Source organism: Dryobates pubescens, chromosome 6 (assembly GCF_014839835.1).
Source record: "Dryobates pubescens isolate bDryPub1 chromosome 6, bDryPub1.pri, whole genome shotgun sequence".
Classification (NCBI taxonomy): Eukaryota; Metazoa; Chordata; class Aves; order Piciformes; family Picidae; genus Dryobates; species Dryobates pubescens.
Window position 1 is genome coordinate 2,062,101 of NC_071617.1, and position 25,313 is coordinate 2,087,413.

The following is a 25,313-nucleotide window of genomic DNA, read 5'->3' on the forward strand; positions in this document are numbered from 1 at the left end:
AAGGAAGGCACAGGGACAGGCTCTGCTGAGTTGCACCCTGGGATAGGACAGGGGGCAATGGATATAAATTCCAGCACAGGAGGTTCCACCTCAACATGAGGAAGAACATCTTCACTTTAAGGGCCACAGACCACTGGAACAGGCTGCCCAGAGGGGTTGTGAAGTCTTCTTCTCTGGAGACTTTCAAGACCCCTCTGGATGTGTTCCTGTGTGACCTGTGCTGGATTATGGTCCTGCTCTGGCAGGGGGCTTGGACTGAGTGATCTCCAGAGGTCCCTTCCAACCCCTAACATCCTGTGATCCTCCTTCACTGCACAATCAGACTGTGGAGACCTGGAAGCACAGCAAGGCCATGAAATAGGTACATCAACATTCCATTTAACCCAGCATGTTTGTACAGCCTCCTTTTCCTTGGTGTGATGTGCAATGTGCACTGCTGAGAGTGTAATCTAAGGGCTACAGCCCTAGAGAATAGCCCAAAGAGGACAGCAAAGTGCTGTAGGGAAGCAGGGCATGCAGGATGTACCGCCACACGCTGCACCACAGCTTGATACCCTAATACATCCCTGAGCACTTGAGATGCTTTTCTCTTGCCATGCCCTCGTGTGTCTTGTGTAATCAAGGCTATGGATAGATTAGGAAAACAAAGCCCAGTGATGTTCTGTGTTTACAAAGCCCTTGTGTCACTGGTGAACGCTGATAAGGAGTGAGAGTCACTTAGCAGTTAAGAGAACTCAGAACAGATTTCTTGGCATTAGTGCTCCAGGCATTAACAAAGGATGATCTACTGATGGGATGAACCTGCAGCCTCCCAGAGCAACCTCCTCTCAGCATGACAACACAGCCTCAGGCACATGATCATGATGCTGTTTGTTAGGCAGATTACATTCTAGACAGGGGTAACTAGGGGGAATAGAGGAAAAAAAAACACCTAGAAATGGGTAGATTCAGATTGGATGTAAGGAAGAAGTTGTTCCCCAGGAGGGTGGTGAGACACTGGCACAGGTTGCCCAGGGAGGTGGTGGAAGCTTCATCCCTGGAGGGGCAACCTGCTGTAGTGTGAGGTGTCCCTGTCCATGGCAGGGGGGTTGGAGCTGGCTGAGCCTTGAGGTCCCTCCCAACCCTGACAATTCTATGATTCTATGAACTGCAGGAGAAAGAAGTACTGAAGTGGTTTTGAAGGTATGAAGCAGAGTCACCACAGATGTGCTACACATTTAGCTGTGTCAATGTGTGTGTGTATTGCAGAATTAGCACTGAAGCACAGAATGAACCAGGTTGGAAAAGACCTTCCAGATCATCCAGTCCAACCTATCACCCAACACCATCTAATCAACTAAATCATGGCACCAGGTGCCTCATCCAGGCTCCTCTTAAACACCTCCAGGGATGGTGACTCCACCACCTCCCTGGGCAGCACATCCCAATGGCCAATCTCTCTTGCTGGGAAGAATTTCTTCCTCACCTCCAGCCTGAACTTCCCCTGGCACAGCTTGAGACTGTGTCCTCTTGTTCTGGTGCTGGTTGCCTGGGAGAAGAGACCATCCCCAACCTGGCTACAATCTCCCTTCAGGTGGTTATTTATATATAGACACACAGGCTGTAGATAGACTACAGAGGGCTTCTGACATCCTCTTACTACAAACAGAGTAACTTAAAAGGCCTTGAGGGCATACCAAGATGATCTCTGTGCATGCATCACCTGTCTTCATCAGCTGCCAATTCCTACTTACCAGTCCCTGTCTCTGACAGCAACTATGGTCCTGTGCAATGCAAAAGGCAGTTTCATAGAACCATAGAATCAATAAGGTTGGAAAAGACCTCAGAGATCATCAAGTCCAACCTATCACCTAACAGCTCCTGACTAACTAAACCATGGCTCCAAGTGCCACATCATTGAATACTTTTTTGAACACCTCCAGTGATGGTGACTCCACCACCTCCCTGGGCAGCACATCCCAATGGCCAATCTCTCTTGCTGGGAAGAACTTTCTCCTCACCTCAAGCTTAAACCTCCCCTGGCACAGCTAGAGACTGTGTCCTCCTGTTCTGGTGCTGGTTGCTCCAGACCTCTCCCCATCCTTGTTGCCCTTCTTCTGTCACAGCTACAGGATTTATCCATCAGCAGACAACTGTGAAACTTACCACAGAAAATAATCTCAGCAATACCAAACCAAATGTGGTGATGCAAGGCAGACAATCTCCACATCACACCCATCATGGAATCACAGAATTGCCAGGGCTGGAAGGGACCTCAAGGCTCAGACAGTTCCAACACCCCTGCCATGGCCAGGGACACCTCACACCACAGCAGGTTGCTCACAGCCACATCCAGCCTGGCTGCAAACACCTCCAGGCAGGAGGCTTCCACCACCTCCCTGGGCAACCTGTGCCAGGCTCTCACCACCCTCCTGGGGAAAAACTTCTTCCTCACAGCCAATCTCAATCTCCCCACTTCTAGTTTTGCTTCATCCCCCCCAGTCCTATCACTCCCTGACACCCTCAGAAGTCCCTCCCCAGCTTTCTTGGAGCCCCCTTCAGATACTGCAAGGCCACAATTAGGTCTCCTCAGAGCCTTCTCTTCTCCAGCCTGCACAACCCCAACTCCCTCAGTCTGTCCTCACAGCAGAGCAGCTCCAGCCCTCTAATCATTCCTAAGTCAGCACATTTCACTTCACCCTACAGTTTAGTCTACAACTCTATCATTAAGTGGAGGGAATGTTACAGAGAGCACCAAGTAAGGTGCTGGACTCAAATATACCCCCAGAGTAACCCACAGCGGGATGGAGCCCAAAACTGCTGTCAGCTATAAAAACCCCTCAGCTCTAACTCCCAGCCACCACTCCCCCTCCCACAAAGATGTTCTCTGGGCTCTCCAGATGTTTGTTAGGTTTTTATGCCATCACATGGACAAGGCAGGGCAGTCTTGTGCTGAGGAGAGGTTTGTCCCTGAGATTAAACTGCTGTTGGCAAAGCTGGGGATACACTAAATTGAGAGGCAATTGCCTGGGCACACTGCTACACTAAATCATTGTGAAGTGTGCTGCATGCAGGCCTGGACTCCCAGCTGAGGGACTAAAGTGCATTGGCCTGACCTATCAGAGGGAAAAATAATCAACTGCCTGTTCAACAACTTTACTTTGGGTATCTAATTAGTTTGTCTTCTTTCCTCTCTATCTGAATCTCTCTGTCTCTCCATCTCCATCTCTAGCAACTCTATCATCTCTATCCTCATCATCTCTATCTTCTCCCTCTCTCTCCTCTCCCTCTTCCTCTCCCTCTCTATCTTCTCCCTCCTCCTCTCTCTCCTTTCCCTCTTCTCCCTCCTCTCCTTCCTTCCCCTCTTTCTCTCCCTCCTCTCCATCCTCCCCCTCTTACTATCCCTCTCTATTCTCCTCTCCCTCCTCTCCTCTTCCTCTCCCCCATCCCCCTTCTCCTCTCCCTCCTCTCCCTATCTTTTCCCTCTCCTTCTCCCTCTTCTCCCTCTCTATGCTCTCCCTCCTCCTCCCTCTCCTCTCCCTCCTTTCCCTCCTCTCTTTTCTCCCCCTCCTCCTCTCCATTTTCCTCCCCATCCTCTCCCTCCTTCTCTTCCTCCTCTCCCTCTCTATCCTCTTCCTCCTCCTCTCCCTTTCCCTCCTTTCCCTCCTTTTCCTCCTCTCCCTCCTCCTCTCCCTCTCTCATATATCTGATCTGTATCTACATCTACATCTACATCTACATCTACATCTACATCTACATCTACATCTACATCTACATCTACATCTACATCTACATCTACATCTATATCTATATCTATCTATATCTATATCTAATAGGAGGAAAGATCCCCTAATTGTCCCTGAATAAGGAATTCCTTGTTGGGAGAGGTCAATCAGCCCTGAACATTTTACCTAGTGGATTTGCAGGCCCAGAAGGTTGCCCATTAAGAGGGCTGAGGGCTTGGCATTTCAATTCATTCATGAGCTTAACAAGCACTGCCATGTCCTGTTGGAGATGGACACAATTCCCAAGTCCACTGGCAGATACTGTTCTGAAAGGGAAGGTTCTCTCAGTGTGGGTGTTTCTGTTGGTACTGATGAGGGCTGGAGAAAACAACTGATGAAGGGAAAAACAAGCAAGTAAAAGACTGGTCCTTAGGGCAGGGTGGGAATCTCCTTATGGGCAGCTCTGTGCTGTATACAGGCTGTGGTCAGAGTGGCTGGAGAGCAGACAGGCAGAAAGGGACCTGGGGGGACTGGTTGATAGTAGGTGGAACACAAGCCAGCAGTGTGCCCAGGTGGCCAAGAAGGCCAAAGGCATCCTGGCCTGCATCAGGAACAGTGTGGCCAGCAGGAGCAGGGAAGTCATTCTGCCCTGTGCTCAGCACTGCTGAGGCCACACCTGGAGTCCTGTGTCCAGGTCTGGGCTCCTCAGGTTAGGAAAGATGTTGAGATGCTGGAAGGTGTCCAGAGAAGGGCAACAAAGCTGGGGAGGGGTCTGGAGCACAGCCCTGTGAGGAGAGGCTGAGGGAGCTGGGGTTGCCTGGAGAAGAAGCTCAGGGGAGACCTCATTGCTTCCTACAACTGCCTGAAGGGAGGTTGTAGCCAGGTGGGAGTTGGTCTCTTCTCCCAGGCACCCAGCATCAGAACAAGAGAACACAGTCTTAAGCTGTGCCAGGGGAAGTTCAGGCTGGAGGTGAGGAAGAAATTCTTCCCAGCAAGAGAGATTGGCCCTTGGGATGTGCTGCCCAGGGAGGTGGTGGAGTCCCCATCCCTGGAGGTGTTTAGGAAGAACCTGGATGAGGCACTTGGTGCCATGGTTTAGTTGATGAGATGGTGTTGGGTGATAGGTTGGACTGGATGATCTCTGAGGTCTTTCCCAACCTGGTTGATTCTATGATTCTCTATAAACACCAGATGGACTGACACAGCAGGTAGCTGCTTTCAACTTCCCAGACTCTCTGGGTGCTTGGAAATGGCACAAAAGCCCTGGGTGCAGGACTGTTGTTTGCAAGCAAATTGATCAAGTGCCACCTGTGTGTTGGAGGCCTTTCTTTTTGAAGTAGGGCACAAGTAAGATGAGGATTAAGAGAATTAAGGGAAAGAGGATCATTAACCTAACGTGTCACAACAAATGGTGTGCAGCACATAACTACTGATTAAGTTTGCCTTTGGAACTGCAAGGCCAAGCCAGAAGAGCCAGAATTATCTAAGGCTGTCCTTCTGTCTGTTTGTAGGAGCTCTCCAGATGTCAAAATCTCTGCTCCACTCTGGTGAGACCCCACCTGGAGCACTGTGTCCAGTTCTGCAGCCTCTGTTCCAGCAAGGATCTGGAGGTGCTGGAAGGTGTCCAGAGAAGGGCCACGAGGATGAGCAGAGGGCTGGAGCTGCTCTGCTCTGAGGACAGACTGAGGGAGTTGGGGTTGTGCAGTCTGGAGAAGAGAAGGATCGCAGGAGACCTAATTGTGGCCTTGCAGTATCTGAAGGGGGCTACAGAAAAGCTCGGGAGGGACTTCTGAGGGTGTCAGGGAGTGACAGGACTAGGGGGGATGGAGCAAAACTAGAAGTGGGGACATTCAGATTGGATGTTAGGAAGAAGTTGTTCCCCATGAGGGTGGTGAGAGCCTGGCACAGGTTGCCCAGGGAGGTGGTGGAAGCCTCCTGCCTGGAGGTGTTTGCAGCCAGGCTGGAGGTGGCTGTGAGCAACCTGCTGCAGTGTGAGGTGTCCCTGGCCATGGCAGGGGGGTTGGAACTGGCTACTCCTTGAGGTCCCTTCCAAACCAGTGCAGTCTGTGATTCTCTCTCCTGCCACCCAGTGGAGAACATTTAGGCAGAAACTGTCATAAATTACAAAAAACAAATCCTTTACAGCTTTGGTCCTGGAGCTGAGGAATGGAACCAGTATCTTCATCATCAAATACCCTTTGCTTCCTCTCTTCAGCCTTTTGGAGCTGTTAGCCTGCCAGGTATTTCAGCTATCCTAGCAGCTGTGTGGTGCTTGTGACATCAAATCCCTACCCCAAAGAATGAACACAATGACAAAGCAGATGACTTTTTTTTACCCTGCATTTCCAGAGGTCTAATCAATGCTAGTTAAAAGCAAGCTGACTGATGTTTGAAGGGGGGCTCTCCTTTTATCAGTAGCACTGCAACCCTTCTCAGCAGGCATTCGAAAACTGTTGTGTTTGAGGCTCTTCATCATCAACTTTACTTCCAGGAGCATTTGACAGCTGCATCACTGAATCACAGCTAGGGGCTGGAAGGGACCTCAAAAGATCATCCAGTCCAACCCCCCCTTCTCACAAAAGTGATTCTCTAATGTTTAAGTCTCTCTGCTAATCATAAACTGTTTGCCATTGCCTCACTTCAGAACTCTGTGTAAGAGCAAGGCTACAGAAAGGGAAGTTCTTACTCTGTACATAAGCTACCAGGTGCAACCATGGAATATGCTGTGCTCATCCCTGTCCAGAGCTGACTAGGCACCAGGTTAGGAGCTGCCCTGCTGGAGAGCAGCTCCACAGAGAAAGCCTTGGAGTGCTGGTGGGCAGCAAGTTCTGCATGGCACAGCAATGTGCCCTGGGGGCCAAGAGAGCCAAGGGGAGCCTGGGGGGCAGCAAGAAAAGTGTGGCCAGCAGGGCTGGGGAGGTTCTGCTCCCCCTCTGCTCTGCCCTGCTGAGAGCACAGCTGCAATCCTGGGTCCAGTCTGGGGCTCCCCAGGTGAAGAGAGACAGAGAGCTGCTGGAGAGAGTCCAAGGGAGAGCCAGGAGGATGCTTAGGGGACTTGAGCATCTCCCCTGGGAAGAGAGACTGAGAGCCCTGGGGCTGTTTAGCCTGGAGAGGAGAAGGCTGAGAGGGATCTGATCAATGTCTCTCAAGAGCTGAGGGCTGGGGGTCAAGGGGAGGGGGCCAAGCTCTTGTGGGTGGTACACAGTAATGTGACAAGAAACAACAGGTTCAAACTTGACCAGAGAAGGTTTCACCTCACCATGAGGAGAAACTACCTGGGCAACCTGTTCCAGTCTCTCACCACTCTCCTGGGGACGAACTTCTTCCCAACATCCAGTCTGAATCTCCCCATTTCTAGTTTTGCTCATCCCCCTCAATCCTATCCCTCCCTGACACCCTACAAAGTCCCTCCCCAGCTTTCTTGGAGCCCCCTTCAGATACTGGAAGGAAACAGTTAGGTCTCCTGGGAGCCTTCTCCTCTCCAGCCTGCACAACCCCAACTCCCTCAGTCTGTGCTCACAGCAGAGCAGCTCCAGCCCTCTGCTCATCCTCGTGGCCCTTCTCTGGACACCTTCCAGCCCCTCCAGATCCTTCCTGGAATAGAGGCTCCAGAACTGGACAGCTGTGGTCTCAGCAGAGTGGAGCAGAGGGGCAGAATCCCCTCCCTGCCCTGCTGGCCACCCTTCTGTTGCTGCAGCCCAGGCTCTACTTGGCTCTCTGGGCTGCAAGTGCTCCCTGCTGGCTCCTGTTGAGCTTCTCATCCCCCAGCACCCCCAAGTCCTTGTCTTTAGGGCTGCTCTCAAGCCAGTCCCTGCCCAACATTTTTCACCTTTGATGGTCCAGAAGAATGTCTGTCACATCTGTAAGGGATGCTTATGGCACTTGAACAGGACTCTGTGCGTAACAACTACTGGATCTCTCCTACTGGAGATGGAAAAACCTTGTGTGTCTTACCTTGCTCAATCAGGTCAGCTTCCTCAGCTTCACTGATCTCATCTTCAGGTGTCAGGAGATTGGGTGGGCTGAAGGTACCTGCCTGCCCCACTGGAGATTCGTAGCCATCGGTGATCAGCTCATTGCTGGCAAAATCATCTGCTGAAGGAGGCAGAGAGGAGCCCTCTGCTTTTGGAGGACTGCCAGTGCTGCCCAGGACACTGAAAGGCACTGTGAAACTTTGGTAGTCTTCTGTGTAGGAAGGAGATTTGCCCAGATATGGTCTTCTGGAGGGTTTGGTAGGGAACACAGGTTCAGATGAGACAAAATTATTGAAGTCTTCAGGGGCACTGATGTCTCCACTCAGCACAGTTGTAGATTCACTGGCCAAGATGCCTCCTGTTTGGTCCACTGGTGCAGGGCTGGGATAGCCTAGTGGGAGTTCCACACCCATGGAGTCCTGAAAAAGTTTGTTAAAAGCAGCTTTTCATTATTATGGTTACCTTTCAGTGCCAAAAGGGCCAACACTCTTTAGGCACAGGAGCTTGCAAACAGCTAACTCAGCATGAAGTCATGGGGTGTCTGGAGAACAAACCTGATGAGGAGGGACTGAAGGAGCTGGGGATGGTTACTTTGGAAAAGAGGAGGCTGAGGGGAGACCTCACTGCTGTCTACAGCTCCCTCAATGGAGGTTGTGGAGAGGTTGGTGCTGGTTTCTTCTCACAGGGAATTAGTGACAGAGCAAGAGAGAATGGCCTCAAGCTGCCCCTGGGTAGGTTTAGACTGCACAGTAGGCAACATTTTTTGATGGCAAGAGTGGTCAGGGGTTTGAATGTGCTGCCCAGGGAGGTGGTGGAGTCCCCAGGGCTGGCTGTGTTTGAAGGTGGTTTGGCTGTGGTGCTTGGGGCTCTGGTGTAGGGGTGACCCTTGTAGAGCAGGGTTGTGGTCTGGACTTGGTTATCCTCAGGGTCTTTTCCAACCTGAATGTTTCTGTGATTTCTGCCTAAGAAGTTTGGCATGTGCCTGTGATCTTATTTACATTGCCTGCCTCTATGTTAGAAACAGTCAGAGAGAGGAAACTTTGCCTGTTCCTGCCAGCTGCTCTCCTTCTGTCCTTGAGATGTGCTACTGAACTGCAGAGACATGGTTTGCTCTGTAATTACACCTGGAAAAGCAGTAATATTCCCTTGTAAATTCCCTAAAGAGTATATAGTGTCCCTGCCCCTGGCAAGGGGGGGTGGAACTGGCTGATCCTTGAGGTCTCTTCCAACCCTGACAATTCTATGATTCTATGATTCCCTTAGGGTTGCTCACAGCCACATCCAGCCTGGCCTTCAACACCTCCAGGCATGAGGCTTCCACCACCTCCCTGAGCAACCTGTGCCAGGCTCTCACCACCCTCATGGGAAGCAACTTCTTCCTCACATCCAATCTCAATCTCCCCATTTCTAGTTTTGCTCCATCCTCCCAGTCCTATCACTCCTTGACATCCTACAAAGTCCCTCCCCCAGCTTTCTTGTAGCTCCCTTCAGATACTGCAAGGGCACAAGAAGGTCTCCTCAGAGCCTTCTCTTCTCCAGACTGAAGAGTCCCAACTCCCTCAGTCTGTGCTCACAGCAGAGCAGCTCCAGCCCTCTGCTCATCCTCCTGGCCCTTCTCTGGACACCTTCCAGCACCTCCAGATCCTTCCTGGAACAGAGGCTCCAGAGCTGGCCCCAGAGCTCCAGCTGTGGTCTCAGCAGAGTGGAGCAGAGGGGCAGAACCCCCTCCCTGGCCCTGCTGGCCACACTTCTCTTGCTGCAGCCCAGGCTCTGCTTGGCTCTCTGGGCTGCAAGTGCTCCCTGCTGGCTCCTGTTGGGCTTCTCATCCCCCAGCACCCCCAGGTCCTTTTCTTCAGGGCTGCACTCAAGGCAGTTGCTGCCCTGCATTTTTCACCTTTGATGGTGCAGAGAAATGTCTGTCACATCTGAAAGGGACACTTACTGTACTTACACATGACCCTGCCCAGCCTGTATCAGTGCTTGGGATTGCCCTGACCCAGATGCAGGACATTCTACTCCCAACCATTCTATGGTTCTATGATCTTAGCACAAGAGCCTATTGCTCTATATTTCTCTACACCTCAAGGCTGTTTAATTCAATTCCTTGCAGAGAAGTAAATAAAGAGAGCAAGCAGTACTGCCTTACCAAATCAGGGCCTGCCAGGGGAATGGTGACCACAGCTTGGATGTCATTATCAAACTCACTAGATGGTATAATAGATTCTGAAAAGAAGAACAATGAACAAATCAGAAAGAGCAGGAGAACAACAGCAGCTCAGCAGTGACAGCCTGGAAAGTGATGGGAACACAAACAGAGTCAAAACCCCAGCATTAAAAACTGTTCCCCATCAAATAAAAATCCATGGCAAGAAGGAAGAGGCATAAATTTCCATTTAAATTGGCAATTATGAAGAAAACAGGGATTTTATGTGCAGTAGGCTTTGCACTCTTTATTTAGTACAAATGGGAGAGGTCTGCAGAGAGCTGAACCGTGGATGAATGCTTAAAAAGCAGCTGAAGTATGCAGCACTGAGTTAAAGCCACATGGGTTATGATGACTCATTATGTTCTGGGGTTTATGGAGCCCTAAAGTCTTTTCAGTTTTACCCTGCTGCTCTCAGTGTTTTGCCTTTGGTGCCCCTGGACTCATAGAATCATAGAATCAGAGACCTCAGAGATCATCAAGCCCAACCTGCCCCCCAACACCTCCTGACTAACTAAACCATGGCTCCAAGTGCCACGTCCAGTCCCCTCTTGAACACCTCCAGGGATGGTGTCCCATCATCCCTAAGTATCTGTTTCTTATTGTCCACTATATAAAACTTGAGGGCTTTGGAAGAAGCAAACAAAACAAAGCAGCCACCACAGCAAGCAACATGAGTGGAGATCTCTTACAACCATCAGCATCCTCCTAAGGTGCAGAGAGCAGCTTCTCTGCCTCTCAGTTCCTGGCTTTTGCATCTTACTGCTGATGTGGCAGTGGCCCACACGAGCTCCTACACAGCTCAGCATCAGGACAGTGCTGAGCAAGCAGATCCTGATGCCCCCCCATTTATCACATTATCTGTGCAAGTTAGGCCAGTCTGCAGCCCCTGGCTGCAGCCCCTGAGGACTCACTCAGCACTGGTTAGGCTGCACCATGAGTCCTGTGTCCAGTTCTGGGCCTCTCAATTTAGGAAAGATGTTGAGATGCTGGAAGGTGTCCAGAGAAGGGCAACAAAGCTGGGGAGGGGTCTGGAGCACAGCCCTGGGAGGAGAGGCTGAGGGAGCTGGGGTTGCTTAGCCTGGAGAAGAGGAGGCTCAGGGGAGACCTTCTTGCTCTCTACAGCTCCCTGAAGGGAGGTTGTAGCCAGGTGGGGCTTGGTCTCTTCTCCCAGGCACCCAGCACCAGAGCAAGAGGTCACAGTCTCAAGCTGTGCCAGGGGAGGTTCAAGCTGGATGTTAGGAAGAAATTCTTGCCAGCAAGAGAGATTGGCCATTGGGATGTGCTGCCCAGGGAAGTGGTGGAGTCACCATCCATGGAGGTGCTCAGAAAGAGCCTGGATGGGGCACTTGGTGCCATGGTTTAGTTGATCAGATGGTGTTGGGTGATAGGTTGGACTGGATGATCTCAAAGGTCTTTTCCAAGCTGGTTAATTCTGTAGTCTGTATTCTAAAAGTATTTTAAGAGGCTGAATTCTGTATTCAGTTGCTCTTTTCACCCCCTCAGAGGAGCTCAGCATGCAAGCTAGTTTCTAAAACTGGTTATTAAAAGGAACTGGTGAGGGGAAAAAAGAAGTGATGAAAATAATGATTCTTGAATTCTCCTACACCCACCAATTGTTTTTTTTTTTCCTTGGGATCTTTGAAATCTGCATTGAAAAGAGGACATTTTATTCTTAGAGAAAGTATTGCAAGTAAATAATAGAAAAGTAAAGATACCAATATATAAATATAAATAATAGGAATAGAGATAGAATAGAATAGAATAGAATAGAATAGAATAGAATAGAATAGAATAGACCAGGTTGGAATAGAAATAAAATTATATAGAAGTAGAAATAATAGAGGTAGAAATAATAGAAATAGAAATAGAAATAGAAATAGAAATAGAAATAGAAATAGAAATAGAAAAAAGATAGAAATAGGAATAGAAATAGAAATAGAAAAATAGAAATAGAAATAGAAATAAAAATAAATAGAAATAGAAAAGAAATAGAAATAGAAATAGAAATAGAAATAGAAATAGAAATAGAAATAGAAATAGAAATAGAAAAAAGATAGAAATAGGAATAGAAATAGAAATAGAAAAATAGAAATAGAAAAAGAAATAAAAATAAATAGAAATAGAAAAGAAATAGAAATAGAAATAGAAATAGAAATAGAAATAGAAATAGAAATAGAAATAGAAATAGAAATAGAAATAGAAATAGAAATAGAAATAGAAATAGAAATAGGAATAGAAAAGAAATAGAAATAGAAATAGAAATAGAAAAGAAATAGAATAGAAATAGAAATAGAAATAGAAAAGAAATAGAAATAGAAATAGAAATAGAAAAGAAATAGAATAGAAATAGAAATAGAAATAGAAATAGAAATAGAAATAGAAATAGAAATAGAAATAGAAATAAATAGAAATAGAAAAGAAATAGAAATAGAAATAGAAATAGAAAAGAAATAGAATAGAAATAGAAATAGAAATAGAAAAGAAATAGAAATAGGAATAGGAAGAGAAATAGAAATAGAAATAGAAATAGAAATAGAAATAGAAATAGAAATAAATAGAAATAGAAAAGAAATAGAAATAGAAATAGAAATAGAAATAGAAATAGAAATAGAAATAGAAATAGAAATAGAAAAGAAATAGAAATAGAAATAGAAATAAATAGAAATAGAAAAGAAATAGAAATAGAAATAGAAATAGAAATAGAAATAGGAATAGGAATAGAAATAGAAATAGAAATAGAAATAGGAATAGAAATAGGAATAGGAATAGAAATAGAAATAGAAATAAATAGAAATAGAAAAGAAATAGAAATAGAAATAGAAATAGAAATAGAAATAGAAATAGAAATAGAGATAGAGATAGAAATAGAAATAGAAATAGAAATAAATAGAAATAGGAATAGAAATAGAGATAGAAATAGAAATAGAAATAGAAATAAATAGAAATAGCAATAGGAATAGAAATAGAAATAGAAATAGGAATAGAAATCCTGCCCTTGGCAGGGGAGTTGTAACTAGATGATCCTTGTGGTCCCTTCCAGCCCTGACTGATTCTATGATTCTAGATAGATATCACAGGCTCACAGGATGTTAGGGGTTGGAAGGGACCTCCAGAGATCCTTGAGTCCAACCCCCTGCCAGAGCAGGACCACAGAATCCAGCACAGGTCACACAGGAACACATCCAGATGGGTCTTGAAAGTCTCCAGAGGAGACTCCACAACCTCTCTGGGCAGCCTGTTCCAGGGCTCTGGGACCCTCACAAAGAAGTTCTTCCTTGGGTTGAGGTGGAACCTCCTGTGCTGGAGTTTCATCCATTGCCTCTTGTCTAATCCCAGGGTACAAGTGAGCAGAGCCTGTCCCCTCCCTCTTGACCCCCAGCCCTTAGATACTTATAAGGGAAGTCTTATCAAGACTTCATCAGTTTGATAGGACAAAGTTTGCCTTGTGCCTGGCAGAGGGCTGCCTACTGACCATCAGTAAACTGGAGTGTTCCAAGGTCCATTGGCAGGGACTGGTCTTCATGGAGCGCTATGGCGACCAGCTGCTGGAGGTCTGTTACTGTGAGCTTCGTTGCTGAGCTCTCCCTCTCTTCCTTTGGAGAGAGTGGGATTTTTTCATTCTCCACCTTGTTGGATCCAATAGTTGAGATGTCATCTGCTGGGCTTCTGCTTTCTGAGGCATCCCTCTCAAAGTTGACCACGTACCGTGCCACAGTGCTGCTGGAGCTGCGAGGGGAAGGCACACAAATGCCCGGGTCAGCAACACCACTTACTGCCTCAGGACTGATGGCAAAACCAAGCAATAACATCACAGGCTCACAGGATGTTAGGGGTTGGAAAGGACCTCAGGAGACCTTCCAGTCCAACCCCCCTGCCAGAGCAGGACCAGAGAATCCAGAACAGGTCTCACAGGAATGCCTCCACATAGGGCTGGAAAGGCTCCAGAGAAGGAGACTCCACAACCTCTCTGGGCTGCCTGCTCCAGGGCTCTCAATTATTAAATGATCAAATCTAATTTACTATTAAATTGCCAAATGATCACACTGTCAATTATTCTTATTGAATGTTCAAAATATCAATTATTATAGAATTACCAAACCACTGATTATGATTATTAAATGACCAAACGATCAATTATTATTGAGCTATCAAATGATCAATTATTACATTACCAAATGATCACATTGACTATTATTATGAAATGATCAAATGACCATCCCTGGAGGGAGGTTTTGAAGGCCAGGCTGCATGTGGCTGTGAGCAACCTGCCATGGTTTGGTTGTCAGGAGGTGTTAGGTATTAGGTCATAGGTTGGACTTGATGATCTCTGAGGTCTTTTCCAACCTGGTTGAATCTGTGATTCTGTGATGTGCTCCTGTGTGACCTGTGCTGGATTCTCTGGTCCTGCTCTGACTTGAGTATCTCCAGAGGTCACTTCCAACCCCTAACACCCTGTGAGCCTGTGATAAGCCTACAGGTTGCTGCCTCTGGCATGCTTTACAAAACAATGCTAAGCACCTTCAGTGTATAACTTCCTTTCTTTCATACAATATTCATCATAATAAAGCAGTCAGATTGCTTTCCATATCACAGCTGCATCTACCTTGCAATATAGATTTCAGTCTTATGATTTCTACCCAGTAGGCTTTGAATGTTCTTTTTGAAGTTAAATAAGTGAGACTGATAAATATTTAGGGTGTCAGGGAGGGATAGGACTGGGGGGGATGGAGCAAAACTAGAAATGGGGAGATTGAGATTGGCTGTGAGGAAGAAGTTGTTGCCCATGAGGGTGGTGAGAGCCTGGCACAGGCTGCCCAGGGAGGTGGTGGAAGCCTCCTGCCTGGAGGTGTTTGCAGCCAGGCTGGAGGTGGCTGTGAGCAACCTGCTGTAGTGTGAGGTGTCCCTGCCCATGGCAGGGGGGTTGGAACTGGCTAATCCTTGAGGTATCTTCCAACCCTGACATTTCTATGATCCTATGATTATCAAACTATTCTCATTAGGCAAATTTTCAAGCAGCAAGAACAGACTCTGTAGCTGTTTCTATTACCAGCCAAAAGCTCCTTGCATTTTACCAGGCTACTGCCTGCTCCCATTGCCACAATAATGGCCTGAGAATGGAGAAAGCAAATCAAATCCTACACACTTAGTGAAGATGATGTCTGGGTGGGAATGCAGCTAGGAAGCAGCTGAGTGAAAAGGGAAATTTTACTAGGAAGCTTCCCTATTTTTTGTTTCACTTTCAATTTATGACTATTAGAGGTCTTGAGTTATCTGAATGTGAATTTTCTTAGGTCAGTTTGCTTTTCTTCAGAGAGAGGTTGAAAAGAATTTGGATTGCATGATCTGAATGAGGCACTTGGTGCCATGGTTTAGTTGATTAAATGGTGTTGGGTGACAGGTTGGACTTGATGATCTCAAAGGTCTCTTCCAACCTGGTCAATTCAATTCAATTCAATTCAATTCAATTCAATTCAATTCTATTCTAGTGAGGGCACAGGCTGCAACTGCTCCTGGCACAGATGTTCTATCTGCTTCTATTCTATTCTATTCTATTCTATTCTATTCTATTCTATTCTATTCTATTCTATTCTATTCTATTCTATTCTATTCTATTCTATTCTATTCTATTCTATTCTATTCTAGTGAGGGCACAGCCTGCAGCTGCTCCTGGCACAGAAGTTCTGTCTGCTTCTATTCTATTCTATTCTATTCTATTCTATTCTATTCTATTCTATTCTATTCTATTCTATTCTATTCTATTCTACTCTACTCTACTCTACTCTACTCTACTCTACTCTATTCTCCTCTTAGGTTAGGGTGAATGATGTCCCTGCTGCTTTACATCACCGACTTTGTGCCTAGGCAGAACACAAATCAATTTGCTCTGTCCCATCAAGATGAAGAACATTCATGGATGCATCCTCACCCATCTAATAGCCTATAAAAGGATTAATCTTAATTATGAATTACAGACAAATTACCCATCTTTCTCCTTCTTCTGTCTTCATTTCATCACAGCAGAAAAGGTGAGATAAAGGATGGCATAAAGAAAGAAAAACAAAGATAGAAGTAAGCTGGGCAGTTAATCAGTTGCACATCAAAAGCATCTTCTGACAATCCATCTTCTGTGTGTCATCTATAATTATTATCTCTGCCTCCTCACCATCATTTTCTCTTCATCCCTGCCAAACAATGGGAATCTCCCTGTTCTGAGTGAGGAAACTGGAATTATCCTTTGCCTTGATGGTTTGAAATCCCTGCTTTCCTGTTTCCCACTGCCATTTGAGCACACGTTGCTGTTCTGTACCTTTATGGTGGCAATGAACCCCTGCGACAGTAGTAGCCACTGTAACTGTAAGCAAGCAAGGTCCCTACTCAGATCCTAGTCCTGGCTGGGATCAGCAATGCTGTGTCCAGTAGCAACAGGGAGGGGATTGTCCCCTGGGACTCAGCTCTGGGGAGGCCACACCTCAAGTGTTGTGTTCAGTTTTGGGCAGCTCAACACAAGAGAGCTGTGGAGGTGCTGGAGCCAGGGCAGAGGAGGGCAAGGAAGCTGGGAAGGGCCTGGGGAAGAAATCTGATGAAGAGAGACTGAAGGAGCTGGGGATGGTTAGTGTGAAAAAGAGGAGGCTGAAGGGAGCAGAGCTCATTGCTGTCTACAGCTCTCTGAAAGGAGGTTGTGGATAGATTGGTGCTGGTCTCTTCTCACAGGTAATTGGTGAGAGAACAAGAGGGAACTGCCCCAAGCTGCCACTGGGTAGGTTTAGAGTGAACATTAGGAAAAAGAGTGGTCAGACATTGGAATGTGCTGTCCAGGGAGGTGGTTGAGACACCAGCCCTGGATGTGTCTAAAGGGAGTTTGGACATAATGCTCGGGGCTCTGGTTTAGGGGTGAGCCTTGTAAAGTAGGGTTGTGGGCTGGACTTGGTGATCCTGAGGGTCTTTTCCAACCTGAATGTTTCTGTGATTCTGTGCTAAGGGTAATCTGACCTACTAATTACCTCAGTGTGATCTCTGAAGGGCACAGGATCCACATACAAATAAGCAGCCCCCTAAATACTTGTGCTTCTAGCTCTCTTTACCTTGCCACTTAAGAAAGCCTTTAATAAAACACTGCCAGCAAACAACTGCAGGGATTTATTGATTCCTTTCACCCCTTAGGGAACCAAAGCTGCTTCTACTCAGCAATTCAAAACCTCACTGTGTCACCTGGGATGTGTTTGCAATTCTCTTGTCTCTGTTGTTCCTAGAAAACTGTTTTCTGCTTATAGGAATAATACCCCCCCCACTGTTATGTAGGTCTCTTCGTGTCAGAGGGAAAGAAGAGGAGGAGAATCCTAGCAGGCAATGGAAAAATGAGTCCCAATTTCTTACTTACTTAAATCCTAAAACGTGGATTTCTTTAAATCCTGGAAGTTTCTCAAAGATTTTTTGCATCTACAGAAAACAAAGAAAGAAAGAAACAAATCATTACTTCGGGTTAAGTTCTGCCACCAAAAGAGCCAGCACAGCGTCACAGTTTGAAGGGGGAGCTTTAGCCTACATCCTAACTCCAAAGGCTGGCAGTAGGATTATTGCTAAGGAAAGGAAAATGATGCCAAGGTCTATAGAATTCATTGGGTTGCTAATGGGGATATAGAGCAGAGGCAGAAACAGTTCTCTCTCTTATTCTTCTGCCACTTCTGCTTGCAACTTCTCTCTCTTCTGTGGCCTTGCCAGGGGATCTCTGGTTTGACTACTGTGTGAGGTATCAGGAAGGAGGGAGGGAGTGGGGGGAGGTGAATGGGTCCCCTGAATCTGTTCAGGGTGAGGTCTGAGGAGTTTCTGTGTTGTTTATAAGTTGCAAATGTCTCTGTCTCTACTGCCCAGGGAGGTGGTGGAGTCACCATCACTGGAGGTGTTTAAGAAGAGCCTGGATAAGGCACTTGGTGCCATGGTGGAGTTGATCAGATGGTGTTGGATGATAGGTTGGACTTGATGATCTCAAAGGTCTTTCCAACCTGGTTAATTCTATTCTATTCTATTCTATTCACTTGAAGCCTTGAGGCCCTCGAGGTCCCTTCCAACCCTAATAGTTCTATGGTTCTATGATTTTGAGCATGGTCTGACTTTGTACAACTGGTGCAGAAGGAGCAGCCAGACTATGGGAGGACTTCAAATGTTGTTCCTGTGAGTAATGTTTACTGAAAGTCACAGAGATTAGGGGTCTTAAACAGCAGACTGCAATTAATTCTCCTAAACTTAGGCAAGCATTGTCACCTTGAATACCTTAAGGTTGTCTTCTGCTCAGCTGCTGATTCAGAAGAATACAGCCCTGTTGCATTTGAAAGGCGCTTACAGATGTGCTGGATAACCTGGGGCAACCAAAATGGTACCAGATATCCATGTTTAGGTAACTGAATCCCCTTTTAGCCACGTTCTGCCTGCTGACTGCTGGCACAGGCTCTGCTCAGTCTCTTTTTACACCATAATGAACTTGGTGCTTCCTTTTAACTCCATGCTCATGTGTAGCTTCCCATTTCCTACATCTGCCAAATGAATCTTGATTTACTGAGTGGCAGAAGCATCAGTGCATCCAGCTTCTCATGTGGTTTTAATTGTGTGTTGTAGTACACAGATGAGCTTCTGAACATCTGCACTGCAATGTCTGCTGTAACTCTTCCCTCTGGCTGTGCCCTGCAATGAATTAGAGACTGAGCTTGGTACTCCAAGTCCTCAATCTTTGCAAAGGCCTCTGTGGGATTTGTGCAGGAGTTCAGGTAGCTGTACAAGGTTTTAATTCTGAGTCTAAGCTCCTCAGTCATTGTCTGCAGGCTTTGAGTGCACTTGTAAAGCTGTCTGGGGTCAGCATTGCCTTCTGCCTCCTGCATGTTCTGTCTTTGGAGGGAAGCACATCAGATGTATTTTATGGCACTGGCCAACAGAGGATATTTTATTCAGCATTATTCAAGAACAGCTTTGGACCCTTTAAAGTGACAGATGAAATTTTATGACACTGGAAAATCATTTAACAATCAGGGAGCTTTGCCTTCCCCCCCTCCCCCTCCCCAATTAACCAACTGGCTTGGGTCAAATTCCCCAATTACATCATTTTGTGTGCAGTAAACAGAAAATCTGCAGGCTGGTCTGTTTGAGGACAATGATGGAAATCTCCAGAGAAGCTGCTTTTCATCAGCTCTGCCAACACATCCTTCATCACTATGAGTCTGCCTCTCTGAAGCAGAGTGGCGAAATGGCTGGCACCAAGGAATGCCTCTGAAGCTGATGAGAAGCTGGAGGTATTTTGACTAGGAAAACCTTTGGGGAACCTCAAGTCATTAAATGCTACCTGTTAAATTGATAGCTGAGTATTCAGTTAATAGACACTGGCACAGGTTGCCCAGGGAGGTGGTGGAAGCATCATCCTTGGAGGTTCTTAAGGCCCGGCTGGATGTGGCTGTGAGCAACCTGCTGTAGTGTGAGGTGTCCCTGTCCACGGCAGGGGGGTTGGGACTGGCTGATCCTTGAGGTCCCTTCCAACCCTAACTATTCTAAGAGTCTAGGATTATTAATAGCAGCATGAAAGCACCACACATGTTCCAGTTCTTACAGAAACTATGGGAAATGACCACACAATGGCTGGAAGTCCTTTGGAAAGTGGTTCAGAAAAGTCCAGCTAATTACTTTTAACTTCTATATTGCATTTCTCATTGGGTTCAGCCTAGAAATGAGATTATGACAAAGTAGTGTCCATGAATCCCTGATTAAGCACAAATGATATGCCTAAAGTTACTCTGTTCATCTGCTATCTGAGGCTTTACTGCTGACAAAGGCATTGGCTTGTTAGCTTAATGGCTGAACAGATGGCCTGAACAAGGGGGAAAAAAAACCCTGAGTGTGCATGAGGGGAAACAAGGTTCTGAGGGAACAGGAGTTACCTGTACTCAGCACTGGTTGGGCCACACCTGGAGTCCTGTGTCCAGTTCTGGGCTTCTCAATTTGAGAAGGATATTGAGACATTTCAATGTGTCCAGAGAAGGGCAAGGAGGCTGGGGAGGGGTCTGGAGCACAGCCCTGGGAGGAGAGGCTGTGGGAGCTGGGGTTGCTTAGCCTGCAGAAGAGGAGGCTCAGGGGAGACCTTCTTGCTCTCTACATCTCCCTGAAGGAAGGTTGTAGCCATCTGGGGGTTGGTCTCTTCTCCCAGGCACCCAGCACCAGAACAAGAGGACACAGTCTCAAGCTATGCCAGGGGAGGTTCAAGCTGGATGTTAGGAAGAAATTCTTCCCAGCAAGAGAGATTGGCCATTGGGATGTGCTGCCCTGGGAGGTGGTGGAGTCACCATCCCTGGAGGTGTTTGAAAAGAGCCTGGCTGAGGCACTTGGTGCCATGGTTGAGTTGATCAGATGGTGTAGGGTGATAGGTTGGACTGGATGATCTTGAAGATCTTTTCCAACCTGGTTAATTCTATTCTATTCTATTCTATTCTATTCTATTCTATTCTATTCTATTCTATTCTATTCTATGCCATGCCATGCCATGCCATGCCATGCCATGCCATGCCATTCCATTCCATTCCATTCCATTCCATTCCATTCCATTCCATTCCATTCCATTCCATTCCAGTGAGGGCAGTAAATTCTCAGTGTGTTTCATGGGGGAGGTAGTTTCACAGCCTGGGTCTCAGCCAGGGTACTAAGGCAGGGTCTTGCCTCACTTTCAGCCTCCTTACCTGCCGCTGAAATTTGGCGGCGAGCTGCCGGTACTGTGGGGAGTCAGGGTCGTTAAGCTCAGGGGTGAATTCCTGATCAGTCAGGGTGACACTGAATTCCACCATTTGCTCCACAGGCAGCTCTGGGACTGTATTGGTTCCTAGCTCCTGGAAAAGAAGAGAGGAGAAAAAGGGAGAAATAAAGCTAAGTATCTGTATACTTAAGCAGGACATTGAGATGCTTGAATGTGTTCCAGAGAAGGGCAAGGAGGCTGGGGAGGGGTCTGGAGCACAGCCCTGGGAGGAGAGGCTGAGGGAGCTGGGGTTGCTGAGCCTGGAGAAGAGGAGGCTCAGGGGAGACCTTCTTGCTCTCTACACCTCCCTGAAGGGAGGTTGTAGCCAGCTGGGGCTTGGTCTCTTCTCCCAGGCACCCAGCACCAGAACAAGAGGACACAGTCTCAAGCTGTGCCAGGGGAAGTTTAGGCTGGAGGTGAGGAGAAAGTTCTTCCCAGAGAGATTTGCCATTGGAATGTGCTGCCCAGGGAGGTGGTGGAGTCACCATCACTAGAGGTGTTCAAGAGGAGATTGGATGTGGCACTGATGCCATGGTTTAGTTATCAGGAGGTGTTAGGTATTAGGTAATAGGTTGGACTTCATGATCTCTGATCACTGGAGGTGTTTAAAAAGAGCCTGGATGAGGCATTTGGTGCCATGGTTTAGTTGATTAGATGATGCTGGGTGATAGGTTGGACTCAATGATCTCAAAGGTCTTTTCCAACCTGGTTAATTCTGTATTCTGTATTCTATATTCCACTTCTGCTTGCCAGGTGGTTGGCATGAGGCTGCCAGAGACATCTGTCCCATAAAGAAGATCTAGGTTTTGATAGCTTCCAAAATAAAGCATAGAAAGAAATCTGTTCAGTTATGCTGTGCCAGGGGATGAGAGAGGGAATCAGATGTTAATGTGATAAAGAATGAGTGAAACAGGAGACAGCATGCCCTCTCTGCACCCATTGCTTCTGTTTAGCTCAGCTCTGCCAAGTCATTTCTTAAGATGCTTTAGTTTTAGAGGAACTCATGTTTTGTGCTGTATATAGTATCAGTCAGGGTTGGAAGGGACCACAAGGATCATCTGGTTCCAATCCCCCTGCCATGGGCAGGGACACCCCACACTAGATCAGCCTGGCCAGATAAATGTGGCTCATGAATCCAAGACTTTCTGGAGTGTTCTAGCAAATAAAAGATTAAGGAATATGCACTTCCTATAGAGCTACCCTATGGCTTTTGAAGCTCTGCACGGGACAGCAATGTGCCCTGGTGGCCAAGAAGGCCAATGGGATCCTGGGGTGCATTAAGAAGAGCAGATCCAGGGAGGTTCTCCCCCCCTCTACTCTGTGCTGGTGAGATCTCATCTTGAGTACTGCCTTCAATTCTGGGCTCCCCAGTTCAAGAGGGACAGGGATCTGCTGGAGAGGGTCCAGAGAAGGGCTACAAGGATGAGGAAGGTCCTGGAGCACTGCCTGGTGAGGAGAGGCTGAGGGTTCTGGGGCTGTTTAGTGTGGAAAAGAGAAGATTTAGAGGGGATTTAATAAATATCTGAGGGCTGGGGGTCAGGAGGGAGGGGACAGGCTCTGCTCACTTGCTCCCTGGCATAGGACAAGGAGCAATGGATGTAAGCTGCAGCACAGGAGGTTCCACCTCAAAACAAAGGGGAACTTCTTTACTGTGAGGGTCACAGAGCACTGGAACAGACTCCCCAGGGAGACTGTGGACTCTCCTTCTCTGGAGACTTTCAAGGCTTGTCTGGATGTGTTCCTGTGTGACCTGAGATAGATGGTCCTGCTCTGGCAGGGGGGCTTGGACTCAATGATCTCTTTGGGTCACTTCCAACCCCTAACATCCTGTGAGCCTGTAAAGCCAAGGATCCAGGCAGCCCTGGAGCTCATCACAAGGAACTGAGCTGAGAAAGAATGAGGAGCCCTCTGACAGGTATAAACTGATGAATGCCAGTCTTCTGGTGCATCTCAAACATCAAACAATCAAACATTCAATATCCAATTTAAAGCTCACATTTCCCTCATGTTTCATCTAACTCTTTGTGTCCAACAGCTATGAGACAGGTAGTTATTACACACTTGAGAATATCGGTTTACTTCTTTAAATCCCAGAGAGCTAATCATTTCAGACAGTAAAAATGGCATTTGTCTGGGATCACTCCTGTGCAACTCCTGTGCTGGAGCTGAGAAGCCTGTGGAGGTGGGATGGAAAATGGGGCTGATTTGCCAAAGGTGTGATGGCTAAGGCTGGACCAGAATTTTGCCTTCTCCCTTTGGCAGCACCGAGACCATGGGCATACCCAAGAGGGACGGAGGTGGCAATTGGCCTGCTCACACAGCCACAAATAAATGCCTTGAGGAACTGCTCTGGAAGGGCTCTTTAGCAGCTGGAGTCCACCCTGGCCATCTGTTGAGGCCTTTGTTTCTCTCCATAGGAAGATTCCAAAAGATGGGAAGATGGGTAGATTCAGACTGAATGTTAGGAAGAAGTTCTTCCCCATGAGGGTGGTGAGAGACTGGCACAGGTTGCCCAGGGAAGTGGAAGCCTCATGCCTGGAGGTTTTGAAGGGCAGGCTGGATGTAGCTGTGAGCAACCTGCTGTAGTGTGAGGTGTCCCTGCCCATGGCAGGGGGGTTGAACCTGGCTGATCCTTGAGGTCCCTTCCAACCCTGACAGTTCTATGATTCTATTGTCCCCTGAAGCCATGCATCTACTACCTGAAGGGAGGTCGTAGCCAGGTGGGGATTGGTCTCTTCTCCCAGGCACCCAGCACCAGAACAAGAGGACACAGTCTCAAGCTGTGCCAGGGGAGGTGTAGGCTGGATGTTAGGAAGAAGTTCATCAGGGAAAGAGAGATTGGCCATTGGAATGTGCTGCCCAGGGAGGTGGTGGAGTCACCATCCCTGGAGGTGTTTAGGAAGAGATTGGATGGGTTGCTTGATGCATGGTTTAGTTGATTAGATGGTGTTGAATGACAGGTTGGACTCAATGATCTCAAAGGTCTCTTCCAACCTGGGTAATTCTTCCAACCTGCTTAATTCTATCTCTGCTCAGACCTGGGCCCTTTTGTTTTTTCTGGCATAAAAACAAAGGCCAAGAAGGTGCAGTTCTATCCCCTGTGTGTGGGAAATCAGAAGGTGTTCATTTGCACATTATTTAATGAAGAACAAGGCTAGAAAATGATGCAAGGCAGGCAATAATTGTTAATCAGGGAAGACTGAGTAAAATCTGGTTGCAATGCTGTTGCACTTCCAACTGTGTAAGCAAGAAACATCATGCACTATTCCTGTAGGGAACACCTGCAAATAAACCTTTCCAGTCCTTCTATCAGTGACAGTGGAGAGCACTGGTGGTTTATAAGCACTATGTGCTTATAGGGATTCACCCTGTTTTGTGCTGAAAATGAAGAGGTTAGTGGGGAAGTGGAAGAGAAAAGAGGCTGCTCTCACCTTCACAGGAGTCTTCGTGTCATTAAGTATCTCATTGAGCAGGGTGCCAGTAGGTATTGGTGCATATGGAGAGAGGGATGTGCCAGGGGAACCTGGAAGAGAGTTAAAGTAAAATCAGGTGAGAAGAGGATTTCACATCCCAGCTTTCTCTGTCAGTCAGGTGCCAGCTTCCTGGAGAATCTTCTCTTATGGAGAATGTATTTGAGTCAGGACTTAGGGCATGGGTCAAGCTGCTACTCCTTATGCAATAGCTGACCATTTTATCCTGGTCAAAGCATCATTAGTGTTTCATGTGGGTGACTGAAGGCAAAACTAGCAGTGACTGTTCAGGATTAAGTAGAATTAAATAATAATATTGGATCCTTTCCTCTCGTATGGAAAGAAAAAGAGAAGGAAATGGAATGGGAAAAAAATAGAGCTGAGTAGATTCAGAGAAGAGAAGGCTCTGAGGAGAGCTAATTATGGCCTTCCAGTGTCTGAAGGGGGCTACAAGAAACCTGGGGAGGGACATTTGAGGGTGTCAGGGAGTGATAGGACTGGGGGGAATGGAGCAAAACTAGAAATGTATACATTCAGATTGGATGTTAGGAAGAATTTCTTCCCCATGAGGGTGGTGAGAACCTGGCACAGGCTGCCCAGGGAGGTGGTGGCAGCCTCATGCCTGGAGGTGTTTGCAGCCAGGCTGGAGGTGGCTATGAGCAAACTGCTGTAGTGTGAGGTGTCCCTGCCCATGGCAGGGGAGTTGGAACTGGCTGATCCTTGAAGTCCCTTCCATTATCTGAAGGGGGCTCCAAGAAAGCTGGGGAGGGACTTTTTAGGGTGTCAGAGAGTGATAGGACTGGGGGGTGGGTGTGAAGCAAAGCTAGAAATGTGTAGATTCAGAGTGGATGTTAGGAAGAAGCTCTTCCCCATGAGGATGGTGAGAAACTGGCACAGGCTGCCCAGGAAGCCTTTGCCCAGGGAGCTCCCTGTGCTGTTTGTTAATTGTAAATATCTGTAAATATTGTAAGTGTTGTATATTTGTACACATTCATTGCATTCCATTGCAGATTGTAGTTTCACCTGTAAATACAGCTCCCATTTGCTTCCAACTGGGCTGGGCTGGCACAGTTAATACTGGGGTTAGGGCTGGGGATTTCAACCCACCACACCTGATGCAAAGAAAGGTAAAGCAATGCTTCTTGGAGATTGTTTGGCTAAAACATTTTCATTGTGCTTCACTGAGCTTGTGATGCT

At 47.1% G+C, this 25,313-nt stretch overlaps 1 protein-coding gene across 1 annotated transcript in view; it reads right to left on the minus strand.

The window, feature by feature from the left end:
• The window catches only part of IMPG1 (interphotoreceptor matrix proteoglycan 1), a 63,008-nt gene that overhangs the window by 9,019 nt on the left and 28,676 nt on the right, over positions 1-25,313 (minus strand). The window contains exons 6-13 of the mRNA XM_054162489.1: positions 24,078-24,169; positions 20,594-20,740; positions 17,263-17,321; positions 15,866-15,886; positions 13,357-13,610; positions 9,825-9,901; positions 7,659-8,097; positions 7,274-7,318 (exon numbers count right to left, since the gene is read on the minus strand). Of these exons, the coding sequence (XP_054018464.1) occupies positions 7,274-7,318; positions 7,659-8,097; positions 9,825-9,901; positions 13,357-13,610; positions 15,866-15,886; positions 17,263-17,321; positions 20,594-20,740; positions 24,078-24,169 (1,134 nt within the window). The remainder of the gene's footprint in view (positions 1-7,273; positions 7,319-7,658; positions 8,098-9,824; positions 9,902-13,356; positions 13,611-15,865; positions 15,887-17,262; positions 17,322-20,593; positions 20,741-24,077; positions 24,170-25,313) is intronic.